Consider the following 27,694-nt stretch of genomic DNA (forward strand, 5'->3'; position numbering starts at 1 on the left):
GCTTTTCAGCCATTCCTCAGTGGAAAATTCTTTGTTTAGCTCTGTACCCCATTTTTTAATAGGGTTTTTGATTTCTCTGGAGTCTAACTTCTTGAGTTCTTTGTATATATTGGATATTGGCCCTGTATCTGATGTAGGATTGATAAAGATCTTTTCCTAACTTGTTGGTTGCTGTTTTGTCTTAATGTTACTGTCCTATGCCTTACAGAAGCTTTGCAATTTTATAAAGTCTGATTTGCTGATTCTTGATCTTAGAGCATATGCCATTGATGTTCTGTTCAGGAAATTTCCCCCAGTGCCCATGTGTTCAGGGCTCTTCCTCACTTTTTATTTTATTAGTTTGAGTGTATCTGGTTTTATGTGGAGGACCTTGATCCACTTGGACTTGAGCTCTTTACAGGGTGATAAGAATGGATCGATTTGCATTCTTCTACATGCTGACTGCCAGTTGAACCAGCTTTTTTAAGTGCTTTTCAGCCATGTGAGATTTCTCAGTTGAGAATTCTCTGTTTTTTAATAGGGTTATTTGGTTCTCTGGAGTCTAATTTGATTTCTTTCTATATTTTGGATATTAGCCTTCTATCTGATGTAGGGTTAGTAAAGATCTTTCCCCAATCTGGGGGTTGCCATTTTGTCCTAATGACAGTGTCCTTTGCCTTACAGAAGCTTTTCAATTAGATGAGGTCCCATTATTCGATTTTTGATCTTAGAGCATATGCCATTGGTGTTCTGTTCCGGAAATTTCCCCTGTGCCCGTGCGTTCAAGGTTGTCACAGCTGATTTCACTTGTCATTCTTCTGCTTCATGTCATCTGCATAAGAGGGAGGACAGAAGGATTGTCCCATAGCTTTATTTGTTTCTCAAAGTCCCAATTCTTCATGCTCTAATACTGGTAATGCAATTTAACTTGAATTTTGGCTGAGAAATGAAGGTCATAGCAGCATCACTAATTTTTTTTACAATATAAAAATGTTGATGTCCTCTTTTTGATAATGTGATTAATGCAGAAAACTTAAAGACTAGAATGTTTTAAAGAAATTTTAAAATCTCTATGGCTTCCCAGGGATAATTGCAGCTAGCACTCACTACCCATTCTAGTTCTAGATATCCCTCAATGAATGGATAAAGAAAAAGTGGTACATTTACATAATGAAATACATAACTGAACTATTAAAAAATGACACTGGTGGGTGCGCAGAGGACACCCAGGAGCCTACCTGCCTCAGGAACCACTACAGTGTGCAAGAATGTGGTGAAGAGATGGGAGAGAAAGGAAAGCAGAAGGGTTTGAGAGCTATGAAGTGAGGCACTGCTGCCTTCCCACTTGAGGTCATGGTGAAGTTCTGGCGAATGCTGCTGCTGTGGGCCATGTCTAGGTCCTGCAGCCATAGGTATCTGTGTTGATATCTATGACTCGTATTATCACCAAAGTCCATGAGGATGTCCCTGGTCTGAGCTCCCTCCTGGGACCATGTTGATATATAAGGGCTGTGCAGAGCTATCCCTGCACCTTGACAGCTGCAGCACTTGGTAAAGTGGGCCCTATACCTTGCATGGGTTGCACAATAGAGCTTTTGATAAAGGCACAGGTGAGCTGGCCCAAGGGCATGAAGAGCAGAAGAGAGATGCTGCCTCTTACCTAGTATTAGGTGAGCTAGCCTGGGCAATGCTGGAGACCTCTCCTTGGTGGTGTGGGTATGGCAGACAGACCAGTTCACCTATGACACAGGCCCAGGTCCAGGGCTCTAAGTTGTCCCATCAGAACATCTACCCTATCTATGAATTGCAGGAGCACATGAAGGGGCTGGGCATGCAGATCCAAGGCTACAGGATCTTCATGACGCAGGGTAACAGCTAGATATGTGAGAGGAGTCCCAGTGAGGATTCTGTATGGACAGTGTAGAAAAAGCCAGAGGCCTCTAACCAGCCCAGTGACTCATTACATTGGACTTTTGCAAGTAAAGCTCTGCGGGCAAATGGTATACTGTGGGACATACTGTTACATAAACACTAGAGCTTGCACAATGAGGCTTTTAATGTCGATTTTTTATTTTTCTTTTTTTGGGAGGAGTATACAAGAGCAAAGGGTGGATATGAAGGGTTTGGAAATGAATGGAATTGAGGTGCATGATGTGACATTTACAAAGAATCAGTAAAAAGTTTTACAAAATGACATCTTGTACTTTTCAAGCAAATGGATAAAACTAGAAAAAAAATCATCCTAAATGAGGTAATTAAGACCCCAAAAGACAAATATGATCAGTGCCTTGTCCAGTCATCATCAGAGAGGTTTCCATTGGCAGCGGATGGGAGCCCCGTGGAGACCCACAGACAGACATTATGCAGACAGAGTCTAAATTGAAGATTTCCAATGAGTTCCTTCCCACTGGGTTGGGTGAATTTGGTGGAAGAACAAGCGGAAAGATTGTAGGAGTCATAGCGGATGAAGGACACCAGGAAAACACAGCTCACTGAATTAAACAAGCAGGGCATGCATGCATGGGCTCACAGACAGAAGCTGCAAGCAAGAGACCTGTAGAAGTCTGCACTAGGTCCTCTGCATATGAATTCCTTCCTTCCTTCCTTCCTTCCTTCCTTCCTTCCTTCCTTCCTTCCTTCCTTCCTTCCTTCCTTCCTCTCTCTCTCTCTCTCTCTCTCTCTCTCTCTCTCTCTCTCTCTCTCTTTCTTTCATGGGACTCCTAACTATGGGAGCACATGTGTCTTTAGCTCATTGAAACTCCTTTTCTCCTGTTTGGTTGCCTTGTTCAGTCTCAGTGTGAGGGCTTTTTCTTTGTCTTATTGCATTTTGTTTTGTTGTGTTTGGTTATCGTCTCCTGTGGGGGCTGTTCTTTTCTGAAGGGAGATGGAGATGAATGTATCTGAGGGAGAAGGGAGGTGGGGACAAGAAGGTGGGGCAAGTGGAGGAAAGGAAAACTGTGGTTGGTATTATATTAGAGAAGAATCTATTTTCAATAAAAAAAGAAAATTTAAATCACTATGGATCCTTAGATATAAATACAGTTAGCACACACTACTATTTTTAGTCACTTCTCACTTTGAATAGTGCTAGTCTAGGTATATTCTATAAAAGCAGAGCCAATATTTCAGACATATAAACATAATTTTACAAAATTGGGAAAACACACTTACATTCCTTCAACATGCTGTGCTTTTCTTTTTGTCTGCAGTGACAGCCACAAGAAGGCCTTTCTATGACTATGAAAAGAGTTTGAAATATAAAAATAAGTGAGATACATAAAAAATACCAAGCAATGGATAACAAGCTTAGCATTCTTTCCATTCCACAAGAGATATCATCTGTTTTGACAGATGGTAAAGTTCAGGACACCCAAATACCAGGAAGTATGCTATAACACAAGGAAAGCACCCATATCATTCTGTGGAGTAAAATTCTTTGGTTAAGTCAGTCACTAATAGAACTTTATTTTACATCAGCACAAAACTGTGAATGGAACCAGGATGAAATCAATACAGCGATGTTTCTGAACTGTTCCATCACGGCACCAATGACACTTCACTGACCCCAAAAGGGCAGCCAGAATGGGCACACATTTCAGGCAAGATCTTTCTATTTTTGCTCATCGTTGGAACATACCATGTGAGGGTTGTTGTAGAAATTCAGAAGAGAATGGGTAGGCTGATTTCTGTGTGCTCAGCCCTGTAACATCATGTCCCAAGTTGCATATATTCAGATAGTTTGACAACACTTATTTATTCAAAACTACTAAAGATGCGTGCTTTATTATCCAAGACAAGCCTGGGCACTGTTAATGGCTTTCACATTGAGCAATCTTATAACTGTTTTATTTTGTGTAGTTTTATATTGTTTATATCATATATCTGTCTGGTCTATCTATCATATATACAGTGAAGTAGATTTGATGACTCTGACATAATGTGCAGAGTGTAGGATTAATAATAGATTCATAATCCAAATCTAATCAGAAGATCTTCCTTTAGTGAGCTTGAGGAAGTCATATATATTCTTTGAACATATTTTTAAAACTCTGATTGTGCCGATTCCTATTCCATTATCTGTTCTGGGAATAAACTGTGGCAGTGTAGATAAACTGCTTAGCATTTTACACATTCCATAAATGTTGTTAAAATTCAAAGGAAGATGATATTTTCCGGTCTAAATACTCTGGTACCAATATCCTTTCCAAGAATTTGGATAAATATATTTGCAAAGTTACCTTAAATTCTTATTTAGGTTTTGGAAATTAACACAGAGATGAGTAATTTGCTCTTTCTGGCTATATCACCACCAGTCAATGGTCCGTACTGTAGGTTTCAGAGAACTTGGTAAAGAGATGGAATTGGTTTGCTATTGCTATGAAATAAATGACAAGCTCCCGTGGTTTGAACAGTGCCTACTTATTAGCTCATATTTCTGCAGGCCAGTACTTTGTGTTCTGCATGGCCGGAAACACTGCTTACCTTCCTGGTTTGATTTTGATTCTAACCTGAGTCTGGAATTCCTTTTCCTGCCTCACTGATGACTAAGAATTCATTTTCTCAGCTGTAAGATCGAAGATTTCATTTTAAAATTGACTTAATCTTTTGACAGTTTCTTAGTTTTATATAGTGTAACAATATCATATTACCTTATTGCCTTCTCTTATGACCCTCCCATTCCTGTCAAGTCTCTCCTTCTGCCAAACTAGGGCTCCTCCTGTTTTCACATTTTATGCATGTGTTCACAGTTGTTATACATTCATGACCACAGTGGCTATCTCATATTTAGAGGCTACCATTTTATTTTATTCGTCCCTACCTTCTGCTTCTATGGTCTTTCTTCATCCTCTTCTATGATGTCCCCTTGTTTTTGGAGCTGGTAGAGTAAATGGCATATTTAGGGCAGAGGACTTAGCAGTCTCATGTTCTCAGCACTGTCTGTTGATGAGCCTTCATTGTGAGTCTTTGGTGGCTACCCACTGGCAAGTGAGATGAAATCCTCATTTTGCTATTTTTTATCTGCATAAAAGTCATTAGTTCCTTCCACCTGGCCCTCACAGACAGCCACTGTTGCATATTTGATTTACTGGAGGCTAGACTGAGTATGACTTTCTGGCTTCCTCTTTTCATCTGCTAGGAAAACAATCATTCTTTCAACGTATAAATTACTTAGGTTAGCTGTGCATCATTGGCAAGAGTATCTCTAGGCTGAAAACGATCTTACTGGACAGTCTATGTATAGCCCATTCCTGAACAATAATGGGGCATGATGGTGGATTTATGGTGATATGGCGACAGAAGCATCCTTAAATCCACACGGAATGGGGAGAGAGTTAGTAGAAAGCATAATAGGATGTGGAAAGTTTCAAGCCGAGAGATTTGGATGTGTATTAAAGGTAGGCAACTTCACAGTGATCTATTTGAAAAATTAATTGTATCTATTCCTACAAATGTGGTCCCACGATGTTTGAAGAGGCCAGGATCCTGCAGGTGTAACTAAGTCTAAACCTGAGAAACATGATCGTACATGAACTACAGTTAATAATTAATGCTTAATTTATAACAGTGAAAACATCTACTGTGACTTGTGTGTTTATTGGCTATTTTCTGTGGACAAATTTCTATTCAAACATATTAGTAAATATGTTCTTTGACAAATATATATGATATATTCTGCTCATATTCAGCCTATCATCCTCTGCACTTTCATTCCAGCTTATCTCTTTCTCCTCCTCTTACTACCAACTTCCCACCTCTAATTTCAGTACTATTTTTATGGCTGAATTTTAAACACTCTATGTTTTTGGATTCAGATTTCTTCTCTGACTTGTGACTTGTAAATATTTTCTATCATTATGTGGTTATATTTCAGGTTATGATGGCAAAAATCACTTTTAGGTTTGATTAAGTTCAATTTATTTTTATCTTTAGATATTTATAATTTAGTGTTATATCCAAGAACACATTGTTTTACCCAGACCATGAAGATGTGCTCTTATAGTTTCTTCTAAAAACTTTATAGCTGTGGTTTTTGTATTTAGAGCCATGATCCATTTTGAGTTTTCGAACCATCTTAGCACCATTTTTGAAACTTCTTGAGTTTTTATGAAAATGAAAATATTACTATATTTAAAGCAGTTCAAATAGGGCAGGAGGAGGCATAGCAATCACAAGTATAAATTTGTGGTTATTATTTTTTTATCATTTATTACACCATTGGCTTGTTTTTCTCTCTGAAGAGTACCTTAGTCTTTATACCAATATGCCTGATCTATTATCTCAAAGACATGTGATGAAATAATTTTGTAGAATAGATGGCTAATAAGCAGGCCTTTTCTGATGAGACAGTCAGTGGCTAAGGCTTTGGGCAGATGCTATCCTCAACACTGACGACTTTATTGAACTTGACTTGTTTGCTACTGAGTTGAGCTGAGTGCTACTCAAACCTTAGGGCATGTCAGCCACATGTTCTTTTGTAATGAGATGTCATCCTAGAGCTCATGGCCTATAATCTCTGGGTGCAGATCACCTTGGGACCTAGCATAGAAATACTTAGGTATATTTTCCACTCCAGTCCTGCCACCCCCACCTTTCTGTGTCCTCTTTCCTTTGTTCTCGGTGTAAGCTCAGGATGGAGAAAGTTCTCTAGCATTAGTTTCAGCCGTTGTTCCTGGGGCTTCCAACGTCTAAAAGCTGAAGATATCACTCTTACTCCAGCACCCTTCACAGTCTCCACCAACATTCTTTGCCCAGATGATCTCATCCAGTTTAATAGCTTTAAGTACCATGTAAGTGTGATTCTCCAAACCTGTTACTCCAGCCTCTGCTGCCTACTGAGATCCAAACTTACATTTCAATTGTCTAGCTCATGTCTCAACTTAGATATCTAACAGGCATCTCAGGTGCTACACGACCAAAACAGATTTCCTCCCACAGACACGCTCTTCCATTCCCAGAAAATGACTCTGTGAGAGTCCCTCCAGTGACTAAAGTTAAACCTTTAGAACTGGTGCTACATTTCACCCTGTTTCTTAGTCCTATCCCTCAGAAAAGTTATATCAGCTCCACTTTCATGACGCAGCAGCCTCTTACCTTTCCATTGCTTTGTTCCCCTTGGGTTCCCACATGAGGAAAAACTCCGCTCTGCTTGTACAGCGTAGTTCCTCTGACCGTTTTCTTCCACTCTACCCTACCCTAGATCTGTTAGTTACATAGTTGTCTGAGGGATCCACTTAAAGAGATAAATTTGGTCAGTCATTCCGTACTTTAAATTATTATTATTATTATTATTTTTTTATTAACTTGAGTATTTCTTATATACATTTCAAGTGTTATTCCCTTTCCCGGTTTCCGGGCAAACATCCCCCTCCCCCCTCCCCTTCCTTATGGGTGTTCCCCTCCCAACCCTCCCCCCATTGCCGCCCTCCCCCCATAGTCTAGTTCACTGGGGGTTCAGTCTTAGCAGGACCCAGGGCTTCCTCTTCCACTGGTGCTCTTACTAGGATATTCATTGCTACCTATGGGGTCAGAGTCCAGGGTCAGTCCATGTATAGTCTTTAGGTAGTGGCTTAGTCCCTGGAAGCTCTGGTTGCTTGACATTGTTGTACTTCGTACTTTAAATTCTTGAATGGGTTTCAATTATACTAAAATACCATCCAAATTTCTTCCCAGGGCCAACATAAATTTCTTGATTTTGCTTTTTAGTTACATGATACTAAACACTGATATTTCTGTGAGGAGACAATACCTGATTTCATCCAGTTTAACCTTTATATGATTTAAAAGTACCTGCACAAAAACCTATCCAAATACCTTTGAAGCCCTTTAGTAAAACAAACAAACAAACAAACAAACAAACAAACAAACAAACAAACAAGTAGACCTGAAACGCTGAGATGGTTTAGGAGAGAATATTTTGTATAGATTAAATACTTGATGAACCTCTGCTAAGTTCATCCTGTAGTTTGTGGAGAGAGACTCTTTCCTTTCACCTCAAAACTCGTGGGGATCAGGGGCTTCCATCATGATATCCACAAAGCTTAGTGTACCATGCTTTCATTTGGAGTCATTACATATTTGGGGTCTTGCTTTGGCAGAAGGCCATAGAGAGTGTGCTGGTTAGTTTTTGTTGACACAAGCTAGGATCATTCGGGAAGAGGGAACTTCAACTGAGAAAATGAGTCCATGCCATTAGCCTACAGTCAAGTTCACAGTGCAGTGTCTCAATTAATGATTGATGTGGGTGGGCCCATCCCATGGAGACTGATGCTACCCTCTGGTAAGTAGTCCTGAATAGTAAAGCAGACTGAGCAAGCTACGATGAGCAAGCCAGTAAGCAGCTCTCCTCCATGGTCTCTGCTTTGGTTCCTGCCCTGAGTTTTTGTACTCGCTTTGCCCAGTGATGGATTGTAACCTGTAAGCCAAATATACCACTTTCTCCCTAAGTTTCTTTCTGAGGTCATGTTTATCACAGCAATAGAAACTCAGACTAAAACACAGGGTGAGACACAGGATGATTGGCTAGATTTTGGAGAACACAGATGTAAGTTTACACATATATATTCAACGGAACTGAATATGATTGGCCTGTGGGCAAATCTATGGTGAATTTTGTTAACAATTGATGCAGTTGGACTCATCCCTTATAATCAAGGACATCCAATGTGGTCATGACAGATTCCTCAATAAATTATGCCTAGGAAACTGAATATCCACATGTAGAAAGGTTTGATAGGAAATCTTCTGATATATGAAAGAAACCCAGGAAGGTGAAAGCTATATAAATCATTTCCCAGGCCTGGGAAGCACAAAGTCAGATTCTTGGTACTGGTGTTATTTGGTTCTTCTAGTCGTTATCTATTGTTTCTCAGCATCAGTCCAGCTCAGAGGTGGACCTGCTGCTACCTTCCTATCAAGCATTTACATACTGGGATGGATGGCCAAGGCTGCTTTATTACTTGAGGTGACCTTCTGATGAGTTATATGATCGGAAGGAAAAGAAAACCTGTGCATTCTGCTTTGGCTCATATTCTCTCTTGGAATGAAGTAAGAGAGGATGAATATGGTTATAATTACATAAGATTATGAAAAGAACATTGGTTGAGAGCAAGGCTCTGCTTCCCTGGGCCTCTCGACTTATATATATATATATATATATAGTGTCCTGAGTGTCCTGAGAAAATTTCTCCTAACCTTCTTCTTTTTTTTTTTTTTTTTTTTTTTTTTATTAACTTGAGTATTTCTTATATACATTTCGAGTGTTATTCCCTTTCCCGGTTTCCGGGCAAACATCCCCCTCCCCCCTCCCCTTCCTTATGGGTGTTCCCCTCCCAACCCTCCCCCCATTGCCGCCCTCCCCCCATAGACTAGTTCACTGTGGGTTCAGTCTTAGCAGGACCCAGGGCTTCCCCTTCCACTGGTGCTCTTACTAGGATATTCATTGCTACCTATGGGGTCAGAGTCCAGGGTCAGTCCATGTATAGTCTTTAGGTAGTGGCTTAGTCCCTGGAAGCTCTGGTTGCTTGGCATTGTTGTACTTTTGGGGTCTCGAGCCCCTTCAAGCTCTTCCAGTTCTTTCTCTGATTCCTTCAATAGGGGACCTATTCTCAGTTCAGTGGTTTGCTGCTGGCATTCGCCTCTATATTTGCTGTATTCTGGCTGTGTCTCTCAGGAGCGATCTACATCCGGCTCCTGTCGGTCTGCACTTCTTTGCTTCATCCATCTTGTCTAATTGGGTGGCTGTATATGTATGGGCCACATGTGGGGCAGGCTCTGAATGGGTGTTCCTTCAGTCTCTGTTTTAATCTTTGCCTCTCCCTTCCCTGCCAAGGGTATTCTTTTTCCTCATTTAAAGAAGGAGTGAAGCATTCACATTTTGATCATCCGTCTTGAGTTTCGTTTGTTCTAGGGATCTAGGGTAATTCAAGCATTTGGGCTAATAGCCACTTATCAATGAGTGCATACCATGTATGTCTTTCTGTGATTGGGTTAGCTCACTCAGGATGATATTTTCCAGTTCCAACCATTTGCCTACGAATTTCATAAACTCGTTGTTTTTGATAGCTGAGTAATATTCCATTGTGTAGATGTACCACATTTTCTGTATCCATTCCTCTGTTGAAGGGCATCTGGGTTCTTTCCAGCTTCTGGCTATTATAAATAAGGCTGCGATGAACATAGTGGAGCACGTGTCTCTTTTATATGTTGAGGCATCTTTTGGGTATATGCCCAAGAGAGGTATAGCTGGATCATCAGGCAGTTCAATGTCCAATTTTCTGAGGAACCTCCAGACTGATTTCCAGAATGGTTTTACCAGTCTGCAATCCCACCAACAATGGAGGAGTGTTCCTCTTTCTCCACATCCTCGCCAGCATCTGCTGTCACCTGAGTTTTTGATCTTAGCCAATCGCACTGGTGTGAGGTGAAATCTCAGGGTTGTTTTGATTTGCATTTCCCTTATGACTAAAGATGTTGAACATTTCTTTAGGTGTTTCTCAGCCATTCGGCATTCCTCAGCTGTGAATTCTTTGTTTAGCTCTGAACCCCATTTTTTAATAGGGTTATTTGTTTCCCTGCGGTCTAACTTCTTGAGTTCTTTGTATATTTTGGAAATAAGGCCTCTATCTGTTGTAGGATTGGTAAAGATCTTTTCCCAATCTGTTGCTTGCCGTTTTGTCCTAACCACAGTGTCCTTTGCCTTACAGAAGCTTTGCAGTTTTATGAGATCCCATTTGTCGATTCTTGATCTTAGAGCATAAGCCATTGGTGTTTTGTTCAGGAAATTTTTTCCAGTGCCCATGTGTTCCAGATGCTTCCCTAGTTTTTCTTCTATTAGTTTGAGTGTGTCTGGTTTGATGTGGAGGTCCTTGATCCACTTGGACTTAAGCTTTGTACAGGGTGATAAGGATGGATCGATCTGCATTCTTCTACATGTTGCCCTCCAGTTGAACCAGCACCATTTGCTGAAAATACTATCTTTTTTCCATTGGATGGTTTTGGCTCCTTTGTCAAAAATCAAGTGACCATAGGTGTGTGGGTTCATTTCTGGGTCTTCAATTCTATTCCATTGGTCTATCTGTCTGTCTCTGTACCAATACCATGCAGTTTTTATCACTATTGCTCTGTAATACTGCTTGAGTTCAGGGATAGTGATTCCCCCTGAAGTCCTTTTATTGTTGAGGATAGCTTTAGCTATCCTGGGTTTTTTGTTATTCCAGATGAATTTGCAAATTGTTCTGTCTAACTCTTTGAAGAATTGGATTGGTATTTTGATGGGGATTGCATTGAATCTGTAGATTGCTTTTGGTAAAATGGCCATTTTTACCATATTAATCCTGCCAATCCATGAGCATGGGAGATCTTTCCATCTTCTGAGGTCTTCTTCAATTTCTTTCCTCAGTGTCTTGAAGTTCTTATTGTACAGATCTTTTACTTGCTTGGTTAAAGTCACACCGAGGTACTTTATATTATTTGGGTCTATTATGAAGGGTGTCGTTTCCCTAATTTCTTTCTCGGCTTGTTTCTCTTTTGTATAGAGGAAGGCAACTGATTTATTTGAGTTAATTTTATACCCAGCCACTTTGCTGAAGTTGTTTATCAGCTTTAGTAGTTCTCTGGTGGAACTTTTGGGATCACTTAAATATACTATCATGTCATCTGCAAATAGTGATATTTTGACCTCTTCTTTTCCGATCTGTATCCCTTTGATCTCCTTTTGTTGTCTGATTGCTCTGGCTAGAACTTCAAGAACTATATTGAATAAGTAGGGAGAGAGTGGGCAGCCTTGTCTAGTCCCTGATTTTAGTGGGATTGCTTCAAGTTTCTCTCCATTTAGTTTAATGTTAGCAACTGGTTTGCTGTATATGGCTTTTACTATGTTTAGGTATGGGCCTTGAATTCCTATTCTTTCCAGGACTTTTATCATGAAGGGGTGTTGAATTTTGTCAAATGCTTTCTCAGCATCTAATGAAATGATCATGTGGTTCTGTTCTTTCAGTTTGTTTATATAATGGATCACGTTGATGGTTTTCCGTATATTAAACCATCCCTGCATGCCTGGGATGAAGCCTACTTGATCATGGTGGATGATTGTTTTGATGTGCTCTTGAATTCGGTTTGCCAGAATTTTATTGAGTATTTTTGCGTCGATATTCATAAGGGAAATTGGTCTGAAGTTCTCTTTCTTTGTTGTGTCTTTGTGTGGTTTAGGTATAAGAGTAATTGTGGCTTCATAGAAGGAATTCGGTAGGGCTCCATCTGTTTCAATTTTGTGGAATAGTTTGGATAATATTGGTATGAGGTCTTCTATGAAGGTTTGATAGAATTCTGCACTAAACCCGTCTGGACCTGGGCTCTTTTTGGTTGGGAGACCTTTAATGACTGCTTCTATTTCCTTAGGAGTTATGGGGTTGTTTAACTGGTTTATCTGTTCCTGATTTAACTTCGATACCTGGTATCTGTCTAGGAAATTGTCCATTTCCTGAAGATTTTCAAATTTTGTTGAATATAGGTTTTTATAGTAAGATCTGATGATTTTTTGAATTTCCTCCGAATCTGTAGTTATGTCTCCCTTTTCATTTCTGATTTTGTTAATTTGGACACACTCTCTGTGTCCTCTCGTTAGTCTGGCTAAGGGTTTATCTATCTTGTTGATTTTCTCAAAGAACCAACTTTTGGTTCTGTTGATTCTTTCTATGGTCCTTTTTGTTTCTACTTGGTTGATTTCAGCTCTGAGTTTGATTATTTCCTGCCTTCTACTCCTCCTGGGTGTATTTGCTTCTTTTTGTTCTAGAGCTTTTAGGTGTGCTGTCAAGCTGCTGACATATGCTCTTTCCTGTTTCTTTCTGCAGGCACTCAGCGCTATGAGTTTTCCTCTTAGCACAGCTTTCATTGTGTCCCATAAGTTTGAATATGTTGTATCTTCATTTTCATTAAATTCTAAAAAGTTTTTAATTTCTTTCTTTATTTCTTCCTTGACCAGGTTATCATTGAGTAGAGCATTGTTCAATTTCCACGTATATGTGGGCATTCTTCCCTTATTGTTATTGAAGACCAGTTTTAGGCCGTGGTGGTCCGATAGCACGCATGGGATTATTTCTATCTTTCTGTACCTGTTGAGGCCCGTTTTTTGACCAATTATATGGTCAATTTTGGAGAAAGTACCATGAGGAGCTGAGAAGAAGGTATATCCTTTTGCTGTAGGATAGAATGTTCTATAAATATCCGTTAAGTCCATTTGGCTCATGACTTCTCTTAGTCTGTCTACATCACTGTTTAATTTCTGTTTCCATGATCTGTCCATTGATGAGAGTGGGGTGTTGAAATCTCCCACTATTATTGTGTGAGGTGCAATGTGTGTTTTGAGCTTTAGTAAGGTTTCTTTTACATATGTAGGTGCCCTTGTATTTGGGGCATAGATATTTAGGATTGAGAGTTCATCTTGGTTGATTTTTCCTTTGATGAATATGAAGTGTCCTTCCTTATCTTTTTTGATGACTTTTAGTTGGAAATTGATTTTATTTGATATTAGAATGGCTACTCCAGCTTGCTTCTTCTGACCATTTGCTTGGAAAGTTGTTTTCCAGCCTTTCACTCTGAGGTAGTGTCTGTCTTTGTCTCTGAGGTGTGTTTCCTGTAGGCAGCAGAATGCAGGGTCCTCGTTGCGTATCCAGTTTGTTAATCTATGTCTTTTTATTGGGGAGTTGAGGCCATTGATATTGATAGATATTAAGGAATAATGCTTATTGCTTCCCGTTATATTCATATTTGATGTGAGGTTATGTTTGTGTGCTTTCATTCTCTTTGTTTTGTTGCCAAGACAATTAGTTTCTTGCTTCTTCTAGGGTATAGCTTGCCTCCTTATGTTGGGCTTTACCATTTATTATCCTTTGTAGTGCTGGATTTGTAGAAAGATATTGTGTAAATTTGGTTTTGTCATGGAATATCTTGGTTTCTCCATCAATGTTAATTGAGAGTTTTGCTGGATACAGTAATCTGGGCTGGCATTTGTGTTCTCTTAGGGTCTGTATAACATCAGTCCAGGATCTTCTGGCCTTCATAGTTTCTGGCGAGAAGTCTGGTGTGATTCTGATAGGTCTCCCTTTATATGTTACTTGACCTTTTTCCCTTACTGCTTTTAATATTCTTTCTTTATTTTGTGCGTTTGGTGTTTTGACAATTATGTGACGGGAGGTGTTTCTTTTCTGGTCCAATCTATTTGGAGTTCTGTAGGCTTCCTGTATGTCTATGGGTATCTCTTTTTTTAGGTTAGGGAAGTTTTCTTCTATGATTTTGTTGAAGATATTTACTGGTCCTTTGAGCTGGGAGTCTTCACTCTCTTCTATACCTATTATCCTTAGGTTTGATCTTCTCATTGAGTCCTGGATTTCCTGTATGTTTTGGACCAGTAGCTTTTTCCGCTTTACATTATCTTTGACAGTTGAGTCAATGATTTCTATGGAATCTTCTGCTCCTGATATTCTCTCTTCCATCTCTTGTATTCTGTTGGTGAAGCTTGTATCTACAGCTCCTTGTCTCTTCTTTTGGTTTTCTATATCCAGGGTTGTTTCCATGTGTTCTTTCTTGATTGCTTCTATTTCCATTTTTAATTCCTTCAACTGTTTGATTGTGTTTTCCTGGAATTCTTTCAGGGATTTTTGCGATTCCTCTCTGTAGGCTTTTACTTGTTTATTAATGTTTTCCTGTGCTTCCCTAAGTGTGTTCAGGTCTTTCCTGAAGTCCTCCAGCATCATGATCAAATATGATTTTGAAACTAGATCTTGCTTTTCTGGTGTGTTTGGATATTCCATGTTTGTTTTGGTGGGAGAATTGGGCTCCGATGATGGCATGTAGTCTTGGTTTCTGTTGCTTGGGTTCCTGCGCTTGCCTCTCGCCATCAGATTATCTCTAGTGTTACTTTGTTCTGCTATTTCTGACAGTGGCTAGACTGTCCTATAAGCCTGTGTGTCAGGAGTGCTGTAGACCTGTTTTCCTCTCTTTCAGTCAGTTATGGGGACAGAGTGTTCTGCTTTCGGGCGTGTAGTTTTTCCTCTCTACAGGTCTTCAGCTGTTCCTGTGGGCCTGTGTCTTGAGTTCACCAGGCAGCTTTCTTGCAGCAGAAAATTTGGTCTTACCTGTGGTCCCGAGGCTCAGGTTTGCTCGTGGGGTGCTGCCCAGGGGCTCTCTGCAGCGGCAGCAACCAGGAAGACCTGTGCCGCCCCTTCCGGGAGCTTCAGTGCACCAGGGTTCCAGATGGTCTTTGGCTTTTTCCTCTGGCGTCCGAGATGTGTGTGCAGGGAGCAGTCTCTTCTGGTTTCCCAGGCCTGTCTGCCTCTCTGAAGGTTTAGCTCTCCCTCCCACGGGATTTGGGTGCAGAGAACTGTTTATCCGGTGTGTTTCCTTCAGGATCCGGCGGTGTCTGTGGCAGGGGTCCTGCCGCTCCTGGGCCCTCCCCCACGGGAGCCCAGAGGCCTTATACAGTTTCCTCTTGGGCCAGGGATGTGGGCAGGGGTGAGCAGTGTTGGTGGTCTCTTCCACTCTGCAGCCTCAGGAGTGCCCACCTGACCAGGCGGTTGGGTCTCTCTCTCACCGGGTCTGGGAGCAGAGAGCTGCTGCGGGCCGGGATCCGCGGGTGTGTGACTTCCGGTAAACACAGAACGTGCCCGGTTCTAGAGAAATTCTGCTTCCGTGTGTCCCAAGCTCACCAGGCAGCTTTCTTGCAGCAGAAAATTTGGTCTTACCTGTTGTCCCGAGGCTCAAGTTCGCTCGTGGGGTGCTGCCCAGGGGCTCTCTGCAGCGGCAGCAACCAGGAAGACCTGTGCCGCCCCTTCCGGGAGCTTCAGTGCACCAGGGTTCCAGATGGTCTTTGGCTTTTTCCTCTGGCGTCCGAGATGTGTGTGCAGGGAGCAGTCTCTTCTGGTTTCCCAGGCCTGTCTGCCTCTCTGAAGGTTTAGCTCTCCCTCCCACGGGATTTGGGTGCAGAGAACTGTTTATCCGGTCTGTTTCCTTCAGGGTCCGGCGGTGTCTGTGGCAGGGGTCCTGCCGCTCCTGGGCCCTCCCCCACGGGAGCCCAGAGGCCTTATACAGTTTCCTCTTGGGCCAGGGATGTGGGCAGGGGTGTGCAGTGTTGGTGGTCTCTTCCGCTCTGCAGCCTCAGGAGTGCCCACCTGACCAGGCGGTTGGGTCTCTCTCTCACCGAGTCTGGGAGCAGAGAGCCTTTTTTTTTTTTTTTTTTTGGTTCTTTTTTTTCGGAGCTGGGGACCGAACCCAGGGCCTTGCGCTTCCTAGGTAAGCGCTCTACCACTGAGCTAAATCCCCAGCCCCCTAACCTTCTTCTTATCTCCTATAAGTATGAAAAGCAACTTTCACTCTCTAGCAATCTCCAGGAACATTCTTTTATTTTCTTCAAAGCACTAATAAATATTTGTTTCTTGCTTATCATTACTAACATTTTATAGGACTTCATTTTCTATAAAAGCTAAGATTTACTTGACTGGTCAACTGTAGGCTCAGGGACCAGAATCATGGCAGTCAATAACTAATAAGCTAACTAACTAACTAACTAACTAACTAACTGACTGACTAACTAAATGCTGTATGAGTGTGAGGGATATAGCTTAGTACTAGAATGATTTCCTAGCATATGCATGGTTCTAGGTTGAACTCCCTGAATCAAAACATCTATAAATATTTTATTTAGTAGATAAACAAATAGTTGAAAAAATATAAGAAGCATGATATAACCAGATGATTTTAGCGGAATTGATTGTTTTACTGTAGATTACTAATTTTCAACAGTGGTAGATGACCTATGGCTCTAGGTTGTTAGTTGATGGATTCAACCAGTAGCAACCGAAAAAACACAACAAAAACTGGCAGTCAATAAGACTTTTTTCTTGTCATTATTACCTAAAAAAAACCCTAGTGTTCTGCTGATACAGTATTTACATGAAACTAGGCATTTTAAGTAACCTAGAGATGCTTAAAGCATACAGATGTGCACAGATATTATACTGTGGGGATAAAATTTCAGATTATTAGTTGGACTCATTTTCTAAGGCAACTGTTTCATAACAAAATCATATTCTAAAAGAATAGGTGAATGCTTAAAAAGCAGGCACAGGCAAATTAAGACATATTTGAAGTATTGAACTGAAAATCTCTTAATGTAAATTACCTTGAATATATTTTCCTTCAGAAAATATTTTTTGGAATAAAATGGCAGACTAAGGGTCATGATCCATGACTTCTCACAGAACAGTAGTAACTTCCTACTGACAACAGTTGTTCTGGGAGAGCTCCAGAATATAAGCTTTGGCTCTGCACCAGAGATAAAGAACTAACATGGCACTCATTGATAAGTGGCTATTAGCCCAAATGCTTGAATTGCCCTAGATGCACAGAACATATGAAACTCAAGAAGGATGACCAAAATGCAAATGCTTCACTCCTTCTTTAAAAGGGGAACAAGAATACCCTTGGGAGGGAATAGGGAGGCAAAGATTAAAACAGAGACTGAAGGAACACCCATTCAGAGCCTGCCCCACATGTGGCCCATACATATACAGCCACCCAATTAGACAAGATGGATGAAGCAAAGAAGTGCAGGCTGACAGGAATCAGATGTAGATCTCTCCTGAGAGACACAGCCAGAATACAGCAAATACATAGGCAAATGCCATCATTAAATCACTGAACTGAGAACGGGACCTTCGTTGAAGGAATCTTAGAAAGGACTGAAAGAGCTTGAAGGGGCTTGAGACCCCATATGAACAACAATGCCAACCAACCAGAGCTTCCAGGGACTAAGCCACTACCCAAAGACTATACATGGACTGACCCTGGACTCCAACTCCATACATAACAATGAATAGCCTAGTAAGAGCACCAGTGGAAGGGGAAGCCCTTGGTCCTGCCAAGACTGAACCCCCAGTGAATATGATTGTTGGGGGGAGGGTGGTAATGGGGGTAGGGTGGGGAGGAGAACACCCATAGAGAAGGGAAGGGGGAGAGGTTAGGGGGATGTTGGCCCGGAAACCGGGAAAGAGAATAATAATCGAAATGCAAATAATATTTTCTTACAAAAAAAAAAAGAAGAAGAAGAAGAACTAGCATGTCTACACAGAAAAGGATAGGGAGCATTTAATGTATGTGACGTTTGCCAGTAATCATGGCAGCTCAAAACAGGAGAAAGGTTGCCCTCACCAGTGGAAAGTGGAAGAGTAGTCCTTTTGGGGCCTTCATTGCATATTCTAGCAGCCTTTCACTATCAGAGATGCCTGAAGCTCTTTCCACTGAGGTTTCCTGCAGTTTCCACCAACCCCAATCTCAGCTGATGGAGGTGTCCAGAATTCTGTGGTCCCTCTGCTCCAGGGCCAAAGACATTATATCATCAGGTGCTGAAGCCAACATTGTCCTGCCCATAACTGGAGGGTAATGTCCCATCTAGCCTGTGACTTCATACCTGCTCATATCTTAAAATTTTGTTTTTGTTTTTGACACAGGGTCTCATGTAGCTCATACTAACTTTGAACTTACTGTACAGCTGTAGGTGATTGTGAACTCCTAATCTTCCTGCCTCTACCTCTCAAGTGCTGGTATAACAGGTACTGGTCACTGTTTTTCATTGTTCATTTTGGTGTGGTTTCTTTGAAACTCAAATTTGTGGAATTTGTGAAAGATAGTTGCTTCTTTGACTATGCAGAGTTCACACCCAAGTTTATATGAACACAAAAATATCAAGGAAATACAACATTAAAGAAGTATAATTTTCAGCAACCATTCCAAAGGAATGTATAAAATATGGTACTGAAAACCAGACATATAGATAATGAGACACAGCAGAGAGATCAGACATAAGTTTACACATGTATGGTCAACTGAACTTTGACTAGAATGCCAAAAATATGCAGTGGGAAAAATATGATTTCCTCAGTTAACGATGCTGGGGAAAGTGGGGGAAACTGGATATCCATAGGTAGAAAGGTGAAGCCAGACCCTTATGTTATATGATACACAAACTTGCTTAAAATAGGTTGAACACTCAAGCCTAAGATCTTAAATCATAACACTATAAGAAATGAAGAAATATAAGACACGAACACTTCCTGACATTGATATGGACACTAAGCTTTGTGATATCACACAGAATATACAAAGAAGGAAAATCAAAATAGAGGAGGGTTTTATCAGATGAAAATGTTCGGTACAGCAAAGGAAGCCATCAGCACAGTGGTAAAGATTATTCCTTCAGGCATACAAATGTTACATACAATGCTATATGGGACGAGGAAGATCAAAGAAATACAAAACAGAAGGAACACAGTAAATTTCCAGTAACCAACCCAAAAGAATGCAAACAGCATGGTATTGTGATAAAACCAGACATACAGAGCACTGAGACACAACAGAGGGCCCAGACTCTATTCACACGCAGGCAACTGAACTTTGACTCGGCTGCCAAGAATGTGCAGTGTTGGAAGAATGGTTTCTTCACTAAGAAAGAAGAAAATTGTAAGGGAATTACACAACTCAATAGCAAAATCATCCTCAAACAACCTGATTTAAATGTGAGCAAAGGATCTGAGGAGATGATAGTTTCCAAAAGCAACATTCAAACAGACAAGAAATGTATGAAATGTGCTCAGCGCCATCAACTTTAGAGAAATGCAAATCCAAACCACGAAGAAGCATTACCTCACACCTGTTAGTGCTTACCAAAAGGAGATAAATGCTGGGGAGGAGACAGAGAAAACAAGCTCTTGTATGCACTGGTTGAAATGTAAATTGGTATAGACAGTTGAGGAAATAACATAGATGTTTGTTAGAGGGGGGCAAAGAACAATTAATTTATTATCCAACAGTCCCATTCCTAGGTATATGTTATATCTTAGTTTCTTTTCAGTCACTCTAAGAAAATACCTTAGGTTGGGTAATTTCTAAAGAGAATGATTTATTCTTACTCAGAGTTTAGAAGCTCAGGATTATGGCACTGGGGTTTGCTGATCTTCTGGTGAAGGAAGGTGGGTGTATGTAGAAGACAGTTGCACATCAAAAAACCAGGGAGACACAAGACACTGCCATTACTTTAGCTGTTCAACAAAACCAATCCAGTCCTACGAGAGAGAATGCACATGAAAATATTAATCATTTTTAAATGAATTTTCAGCCCTGAAAGTTCTCAACACCTTTTAATATGGCCACACTGGAATAGTATTCAGCATAAATTTTGGTGTGGACCAAGAACGTTCAAAAGAGAATAGCAAATATCCAGAGGAAGTGAAATCATAAATCAGAGATATCAGCATTTTTATGTCAACTACAGTATCAACTACAGTAGGCAAGACATGAAGGCAACCTAAGAAAGTATTAAGATGTAAATGAGTGGAGAGAACATGACACATAACCACTATAAAATATTATTCAGTCTTAAATAATGAAAAACTGCTATGCGAAGCAACAGAAATGAACATTATGTCCTAGAAAACATTAAGCTAAGCAAAGAACTCTAGACATAAAAAGACAAACACTAAAGGACTTCACTTAAGGAACCTAAAATAACCAAAATAAGTCAAAACCACAGTGATGTTGCCAGGGATCTAGGATAAGGAGATGAATGGAAAGATGTTGGTCAGGGAGGACATAATTTCAGCTATGTTAAACAAGTTAGTCCTGGAGGCTGGATGTTCAGCTGTGTGACAGCAGCTAGTCATACCGGAGTATACACTTGCAACTTGCTGAAAAAGTAGATCTTATATGTCCTTGTCACACATAAAAGTATTTGAAAAAGGAACTCTCAAGAAGACAGACATGTCAAAGTGCTTTTACTTTTCAACCTGGTTTAGTGGGGGTCCTTTTAATGTTTGTGCTAGTAGACAGGGGCTCTCATGTGTCTTTGTGGTAGACAAATCTGAGGTGGCTTTCATGAATACCAACCCAGACCTTTGTGAGGGACTTTGTGATCCCTCACTTTCCAGGTTGATAAGAGCTGTGACTTGATCTAGTCAAAGGAGTCCAACATATTGCGTATCCTGTAACCATGCTGTGTGTTTCTAGTCAATAGCACAGGCAAAGAAGGACAGGTTAACATGTCTAGACTGTGTTGTTTCTGTCTTGCTCATACCTCCCTCTGCTGGTCTAATGAAGTAAGTTAGTGGCCATATTTAAATATGGCTACATGGAAAACATTGAGGTCAGCCTCTGGTGCCTAAATGTATTCCAACAAACATCCCATAGGAAACCTAGGCACTCAGTCCTAGAGCCATGAGGAAATCTGTTCTTTCACTGGACAAAGAACAGTTTAGATGGTTATAAATTACTTATTGCATACAAACCATAGGGGATTTAAGTAAAGATTTGTGTAGAAAAGTAGACCTAGGTATTAACTTAGAAAGAGTGGCTATTCATGAGTGAGGGTAGATGTATGGCAGGGAAACTCAGCTAAGATAGACTTCTTTAGTGTCATGATTTTCCTTAGGTATCTCCTAGATATATCTATGCATTTATGTATGTACATATGTTCCTACCTACTTACCTGCCTACTTGTAATAGAAAGAGACAAGTGGTCATTTAGTTCAATGATGGGATAAAAATGATTGAACTCAATTACCAAGAAGAAAAAACTTGGGGTTGGGGATTTAGCTCAGTGGTAGAGCACTAGCCTAGCAAGCACAAGGCCCTGGGTTCTGTCCCCAGATCCGAGAAAAAAAAAAGGGGTGAGAAAAAAGAAGAAAAAACTTTCCCCAGTGATGCTATTGCAAGCATGGCAGCATGTAGGCAAAATCAGAGAAGGCAAATCATGAGCAGCTGGTGCCCCATGGTACCCGAGCCCAGGAAATATTTGCATCATATCTGAGCCAAAAGCACACCGTTTATCTACTGTCTGAGCATCATTCGCATTGAAAGTTGTGGCTCACATGCAGAAACCAACCATTTATCTCACATCTCCAGAAGGGAGTGTGAGGGACTGTGGGTAGGGGCTGGGAGGAGGCCAGGAACCAAGGCAACCAGTGGTGACAGGAGGGGCTGAAATGCTATCAACTGTATCAGTTTTCTTCATGTCGATCTTTGTTCTGCTCTGTTTCCTGGGAATCCTGGCAAACGGCTTCATTGTGCTGATGCTGAGCAGGGAATGGCTATGGCGCGGTAGGCTGCTCCCCTCAGACATGATCCTCCTCAGTTTGGGCACCTCCCGATTCTGCCAGCAGTGCGTTGGGCTGGTGAACAGTTTCTACTATTCCCTCCACCTTGTTGAGTACTCCAGGAGCCTTGCCCGTCAACTCATTAGTCTTCACATGGACTTCTTGAACTCAGCCACTTTCTGGTTTGGCACCTGGCTCAGCGTCCTGTTCTGTATCAAGATTGCTAACTTCTCCCATCCTGCCTTCCTGTGGTTGAAGTGGAGATTCCCAGCATTGGTGCCTTGGCTCCTACTGGGCTCTATCTTGGTGTCCTTCATCGTAACTCTGATGTTCTTTTGGGGAAACCACACTGTCTATCAGGCATTCTTAAGGAGAAAGTTTTCTGGGAACACAACCTTTAAGGAGTGGAACAGAAGGCTGGAAATAGACTATTTCATGCCTCTGAAACTTGTCACCACGTCAATTCCTTGCTCTCTTTTTCTAGTCTCAATTTTGCTGTTGATCAATTCTCTCAGAAGGCATTCACAAAGAATGCAGCACAATGCTCACAGCTTGCAAGACCCCAACACCCAGGCTCACAGCAGAGCCCTGAAGTCACTCATCTCATTTCTGGTTCTTTACGCGCTGTCCTATGTGTCCATGGTCATTGACGCTACAGTTGTCATCTCCTCAGATAATGTGTGGTATTGGCCCTGGCAAATTATACTTTACTTGTGCATGTCCGTACATCCATTTATCCTTATCACTAATAATCTCAAGTTCCGAGGCACCTTCAGGCAGCTACTCCTGTTGGCCAGGGGATTCTGGGTGACCTAGAAGGTTTGGTCTCTTTATATGTACCCTTTGAAGAGACTTAGGTGAGGGTGACTTCCCTTGGAAGTGATCTCATCTACATGGAAATGTCTTTGTAGGCTGACATGGGGTGATACTATGTGGTTCCTCCTTGGGAAAGAGGAGAAGAAAATACAGGGATTCTGAGCGTTCTTCCTTATCTTGGGATATTATGAAAATGGACATTCTGAATCCTGAACCAGTATTGATCTGAAGTGCAAAGTACAATATGCCTGTTCCCTTCATGTCTGCTATCCTCTTGGTACTTATTAATTCCTTAGAGAACAGTCTTGATCAACCGGATCATCTCGTCTTGTCTGGCTACTGGGGAGGTAAAAGAAGTTGTCTCACTGCTGCATTGCGATGAACATGGGTGGGAAGCAAGTGTCCTTGAGACAGAGTAGCACTCAGTATGAGAACCCCAAAGAACTGGTGGCTGTGAATGTGGTGGCTGGTGCAAGGAATCCTGATCACTCTTCACTGTATGGAGATTATTTGTCTCTTGACAAATTTGGGAACTTTGTCTTTAGTTTTGTGAAGATTACTGGGAAATTCTTAATGCTGTGCTGTTTCATTTCTTAATAATGTTTTCCTTTTCCTGCCTTTAATTTTCTCCTCTCTGCAGCTTCCCTTGCTAGTTATTCCTAAACAAACAAACAAACAAACAAACAAACAAACAAGAGACCAATCCACCTTTTCCTAACTGTCTTTGGGAACCATTTTACTACCCTCAGGCCGTGCTACAAAGCCACTTCTGTACTGAATAAACATGGTCTTACATTCAGGAAAAAACAGACTCAAAAATCTCACTTATTTTATATCCAAATTCCAATTTTTAAAAGAAAATCTTAGTATTAATTGTTCTAAATATTGTTTTTAAAAATAACTTGCTCTAATAGTTACATACATGTTCTGAAAGGTAATTTTGGAAAGAAAATATGATTAGACCTGGTGTTTGTAAGACAGAACCAAAGCTCTTAGAAGTCCATGCCAGCTTATTGCTCTTGCCTTCATAGGGCCTCTCTATATCCTGTAGCCTCTTATGCCCTTTTGTAGCCCTTCTGTAGATCTTTCTCTTCAGCATTGTAGAGAGAAAGAAGTTTCGATAAAAGGCATCAATTTGTAAATTTCAGAGACCGCTTTACAGCTGGATTTCTGATAGAGATTGCACTCTTCCCTGAGAGTAAAAGCAGTTGCTCTGCTGACTAGGGTATATGTAGCTAAGTGAACATAGGCTTGTGAAACTTAGGCTTGGAGAAACTGGTTCTCCATATTAAATTTAAACATTTTTCATATGCAATACTTAGAAAGGTTAAGAAATCAAACTATTGATGAATATATATGGAAAAGTCTCCCTTCTCCTTATCTTCTTTGAGGGCACTGTTTGTCAGTTTTATGTTTGTGCCTCTAGAAATATTTTATTCTGTATTAATGCCTGCCCAAAGAACCAGTCTATTGACTTACAAACCAGTAACTCTACACTCCTAACCAAATGTGGTGTTAACTATGCTGTGTTTTCTATGCAAATGGTTGTGCAATATGTGTGTTGCTCAGTTCTTTGCGCTCTCCATTTCACATTGTATCTCAGAAGTCTGCTTAAATGGGCACACATTGAGCTGCTGCTTCTTCTTCTTCTTCTTCTTCTTCTTCTTCTTCTTCTTCTTCTTCTTCTTCTTCTTCTTCTTCTTCTTCTTCTTCTTCTCCTCCTCCTCCTCCTCCTCCTCCTCCTCCTCCTCCTCCTCCTCCACCTCCTCCTCCTCTTCCTCCTCCTCCTTCTTGTTTTTCTTGTCCTTGTTCTTCTCCTTCTTTTTCATCCTCCTCCTTGTTCTTCCTTTTCTTTTTCCTCCTCTCCCCCTCCTCCTCCTCTTCCTTCTCCTCCTCTACCTCCTCCTCCTGCTTCTTCTTTAGTATAATGGAGCATGGTTTAGTTTCCTGACTATGGTTATCCAGGTTATTTCTTATCTTTTGATATTACGACAATTTAGGGACTGAAGGTCTAGATCATCAAGAAAGAGGACTTTCTCAGCAAGCATGAAGACCTAACTGAATTCTCAACAACACCATAAAAAGCTGGTTGTGGCTCTGCATTCTTATAACCATGGCACTGGGGCGAGGAGGTCAATAGATCCTAAAAGTCTGCTGGTAAGCTAGCCTAGGCAAAAGGGAGAGCTTCTGGTTCAGTGAGAGACCCCATCTCAAGGCTAAAGAGGTGAAACAGGAAGCTCTTTAATGTCTTGCTCTGGCTTTTGTATGTAATCATGTGTGTGTGTGTGTGCACTGACATACTCATGTGCATGTATCACATATAAATTCTACAAGAAATGTGCACATGCACACTCTTTATAATCTTGCATGTGTTCACATTCTATGAAATGTGCTTAGTCAAATGGCATGCAACTATCTGCTTTTGATGAAATCATCCTCGCTATGTTTGCAACAACTTATTTTCTCATGAGCAAGTGGCATATTTTTACACTTTTTTGATAAACCTGTTAGGTTAAAAAAACCATTTTATTATGTTTATATTTTCTATGACATTATGATAGAATTGCCATTACCTTACATGTTTTGAAACATTTTTGTTTTGTTTAATTTGGTCTTTGACCTTTTTCTTGATGATTGCTGGAGATCTTCTTGTGGAGAAATCAGCTCTTTGACACAGTAAGTGCTTACAGTAGGGAGCAGTAAAACACTCCCTAAATCCTGGGGTTTAATTTTTTTTCCTGATTTTTACTTATAACTTAAAAACGCACTTGGAGGAATGATGATTCATAGGAAGTTTCAAACATAATTGTGAGTGTTTTAACTTTTAAAAATGAAGATCTTTGAGCTTGGTGGCACACGCCTTTAATCCCAACACTTGGCAAGCAGAGACAAGTGGATATGAATATGAGGCCAGCCTAGTCTATAGGTCAAGTTTTAGTACAACCAGGACCACATAGAGAAACCCTGTTTTAACAAAGTAAAAGAAACAATATAAAAACAAAACAAAACTGCAGAACTTCAATGTTACTGGAAATGCATAATCCTAAATATAATTAATCCTCTGTGTTTCAGTTTTCTGGTATGTTAAATGAGGTGGCTACTTTCTAATAGCTGTAATGGGTGCACAGTGTATACATGACACATAAATAATACTCATAATTTAAAAATAGTTATAATAACTCATAATTAATGCTATTATTATTTTCTGTATTTGTGTTGGTATGAGGAAGGCAGAGTATGTATGGCCAGGACATCTTCTGGTCACGAACAAAGATTTTCTCTAACTCTTATCTTTGTCCCTAGTTTTCCATTTGTCTCCTTGTCAGACATGGGAACACTGTGTGTGAGGGGTGAGGAAAACACTTGTGGTAGGTAGGAAACTTCTGGAGAGAGAGAGAGATTCTGATATTGTAGCATGCTTTGGATCCACTAGACTGCTGTTTATGGATGTGGTTCTAATTGAAAACCTCACCCGAGTCGTATTTTAATGTCAGCCAATGGAGGCAAAATAGAAGATCTAAGAGAGATTTTACCCTTTGGAAGGGAAAAAGAAAATTATAATCAAGAGCTTCTGAATATGACTACTTCTTCAAACTTTTTTCTGAAATCAGATGGTATCAATGAGAAATCAGATGTTTGGGTGAATCCTGGACCAGGATCGCCATATCCACTGTCATTCCATGTCTGTGGTGTCCAGTGTTTGGTGTTAATGTCTTTTTACAGCCTTCATCTCACCACCAGCAAATACCACCCTTCCAGGTAAAGAGTGTTCTTCTCTCTCTCTCTCTCTCTCTCTCTCTCTCTCTCTTTCTTTGTTACTTTGTTTCTTCTTTCTGTCTTTCTTTCTTTCTTTCTTTCTTTCTTTCTTTCTTTCTTTCTTTCTTTCTTTCTTTCTTTCTGTCTGTCTGTCTTTCTGTCTGTCTGTTTTTCTTTCTTTTCTTTTTTTTCCAGTCTTACTATGTAGCCAAGTCTTGCTTGGAGTTCACTTGATAGTTAAGGGTGCCCTTGAGTTCAGAAATCTACCTGCTTCTACCTCTAGAGTGCTGAGATTAAAGGCACTCAGCACTTCTAAAGATGCTATAAAATAGAAAAATACGTTCCTACAGAATGATCTACAGGTTAGAATCAGTTGAGAACTAATTCAGTTAACACTTTTGAATATGCATGTTAATGCCTGTGTAACACAGTGGACTCACAGGTGCAGCCTCCTCCTCAGGGAACCAGCAGTCTTGTGGGAGTCAGGAATTACATGTCTGACGAGTAATCATATTGTTACACATTGGCAAAAGTGCCTGGAAGGGAAAGAAGATCGTTTATCAGTGCATACATTGGGAAAACATGGCTTTATATGGTAGACACTCAAGTTGAGACTGTCTTCACGAAGCAACTCCCTAATGAGGTGATAAGTGTGCTTGGGGTAGATCCAATTCCGGAAGGAGACACACCCTGAAGTCTGACAGTAGCTCCAGCTAAGATCCCCTGCTCTCTGCAGTAGGATTCCTAGTAGGGGGCTCTTAGGAAAGGAAAGTGCTGAATGGGGGATTTTACTGTGGACAAATGTTTGGATGTATTTAATCTTGGGGGAGCCCTGTTTGTGGATTAATCAGGCTTGTCAAGAAATTTCAATTGCTTTTTTTGACTTTAAGAAATTCTGTAAACATTTCCTAATTCTCGTCCCTATTGCCTGTGTCCTCACTGCTCTTCAGGAGACAGACTGAGTTCTTGATTATACTATGAGCAAGGATGCTGAATTTCGTGCTGGG

General features: G+C 40.6%; 1 protein-coding gene and 1 long non-coding RNA gene across 4 annotated transcripts in view; both read left to right on the forward strand.

Annotated features, from left to right (window-relative positions):
* The window catches only part of LOC120102261 (uncharacterized), a 257,361-nt gene that overhangs the window by 56,103 nt on the left and 173,564 nt on the right, over positions 1-27,694 (forward strand). For 2 of the 3 annotated variants that reach the window (XR_015686519.1, XR_015686520.1), the window contains exon 2: positions 3,457-3,578. The exons of the other annotated variant lie outside the window; for it this stretch is intronic. This is a non-coding gene — a long non-coding RNA (uncharacterized LOC120102261). The remainder of the gene's footprint in view (positions 1-3,456; positions 3,579-27,694) is intronic. 3 annotated transcript variants of the gene reach the window in all.
* On the forward strand, positions 22,005-22,931 carry Tas2r126 (taste receptor, type 2, member 126). The gene is given in 1 exon segment (NM_139335.1): positions 22,005-22,931. A coding segment is annotated over 1 exon segment (927 nt).

The sequence above is a fragment of the Rattus norvegicus genome, chromosome 4 (assembly GCF_021556685.1).
Source record: "Rattus norvegicus strain SHRSP/BbbUtx chromosome 4, alternate assembly SHRSP_T2T, whole genome shotgun sequence".
NCBI lineage: Eukaryota > Metazoa > Chordata > Mammalia > Rodentia > Muridae > Rattus > Rattus norvegicus.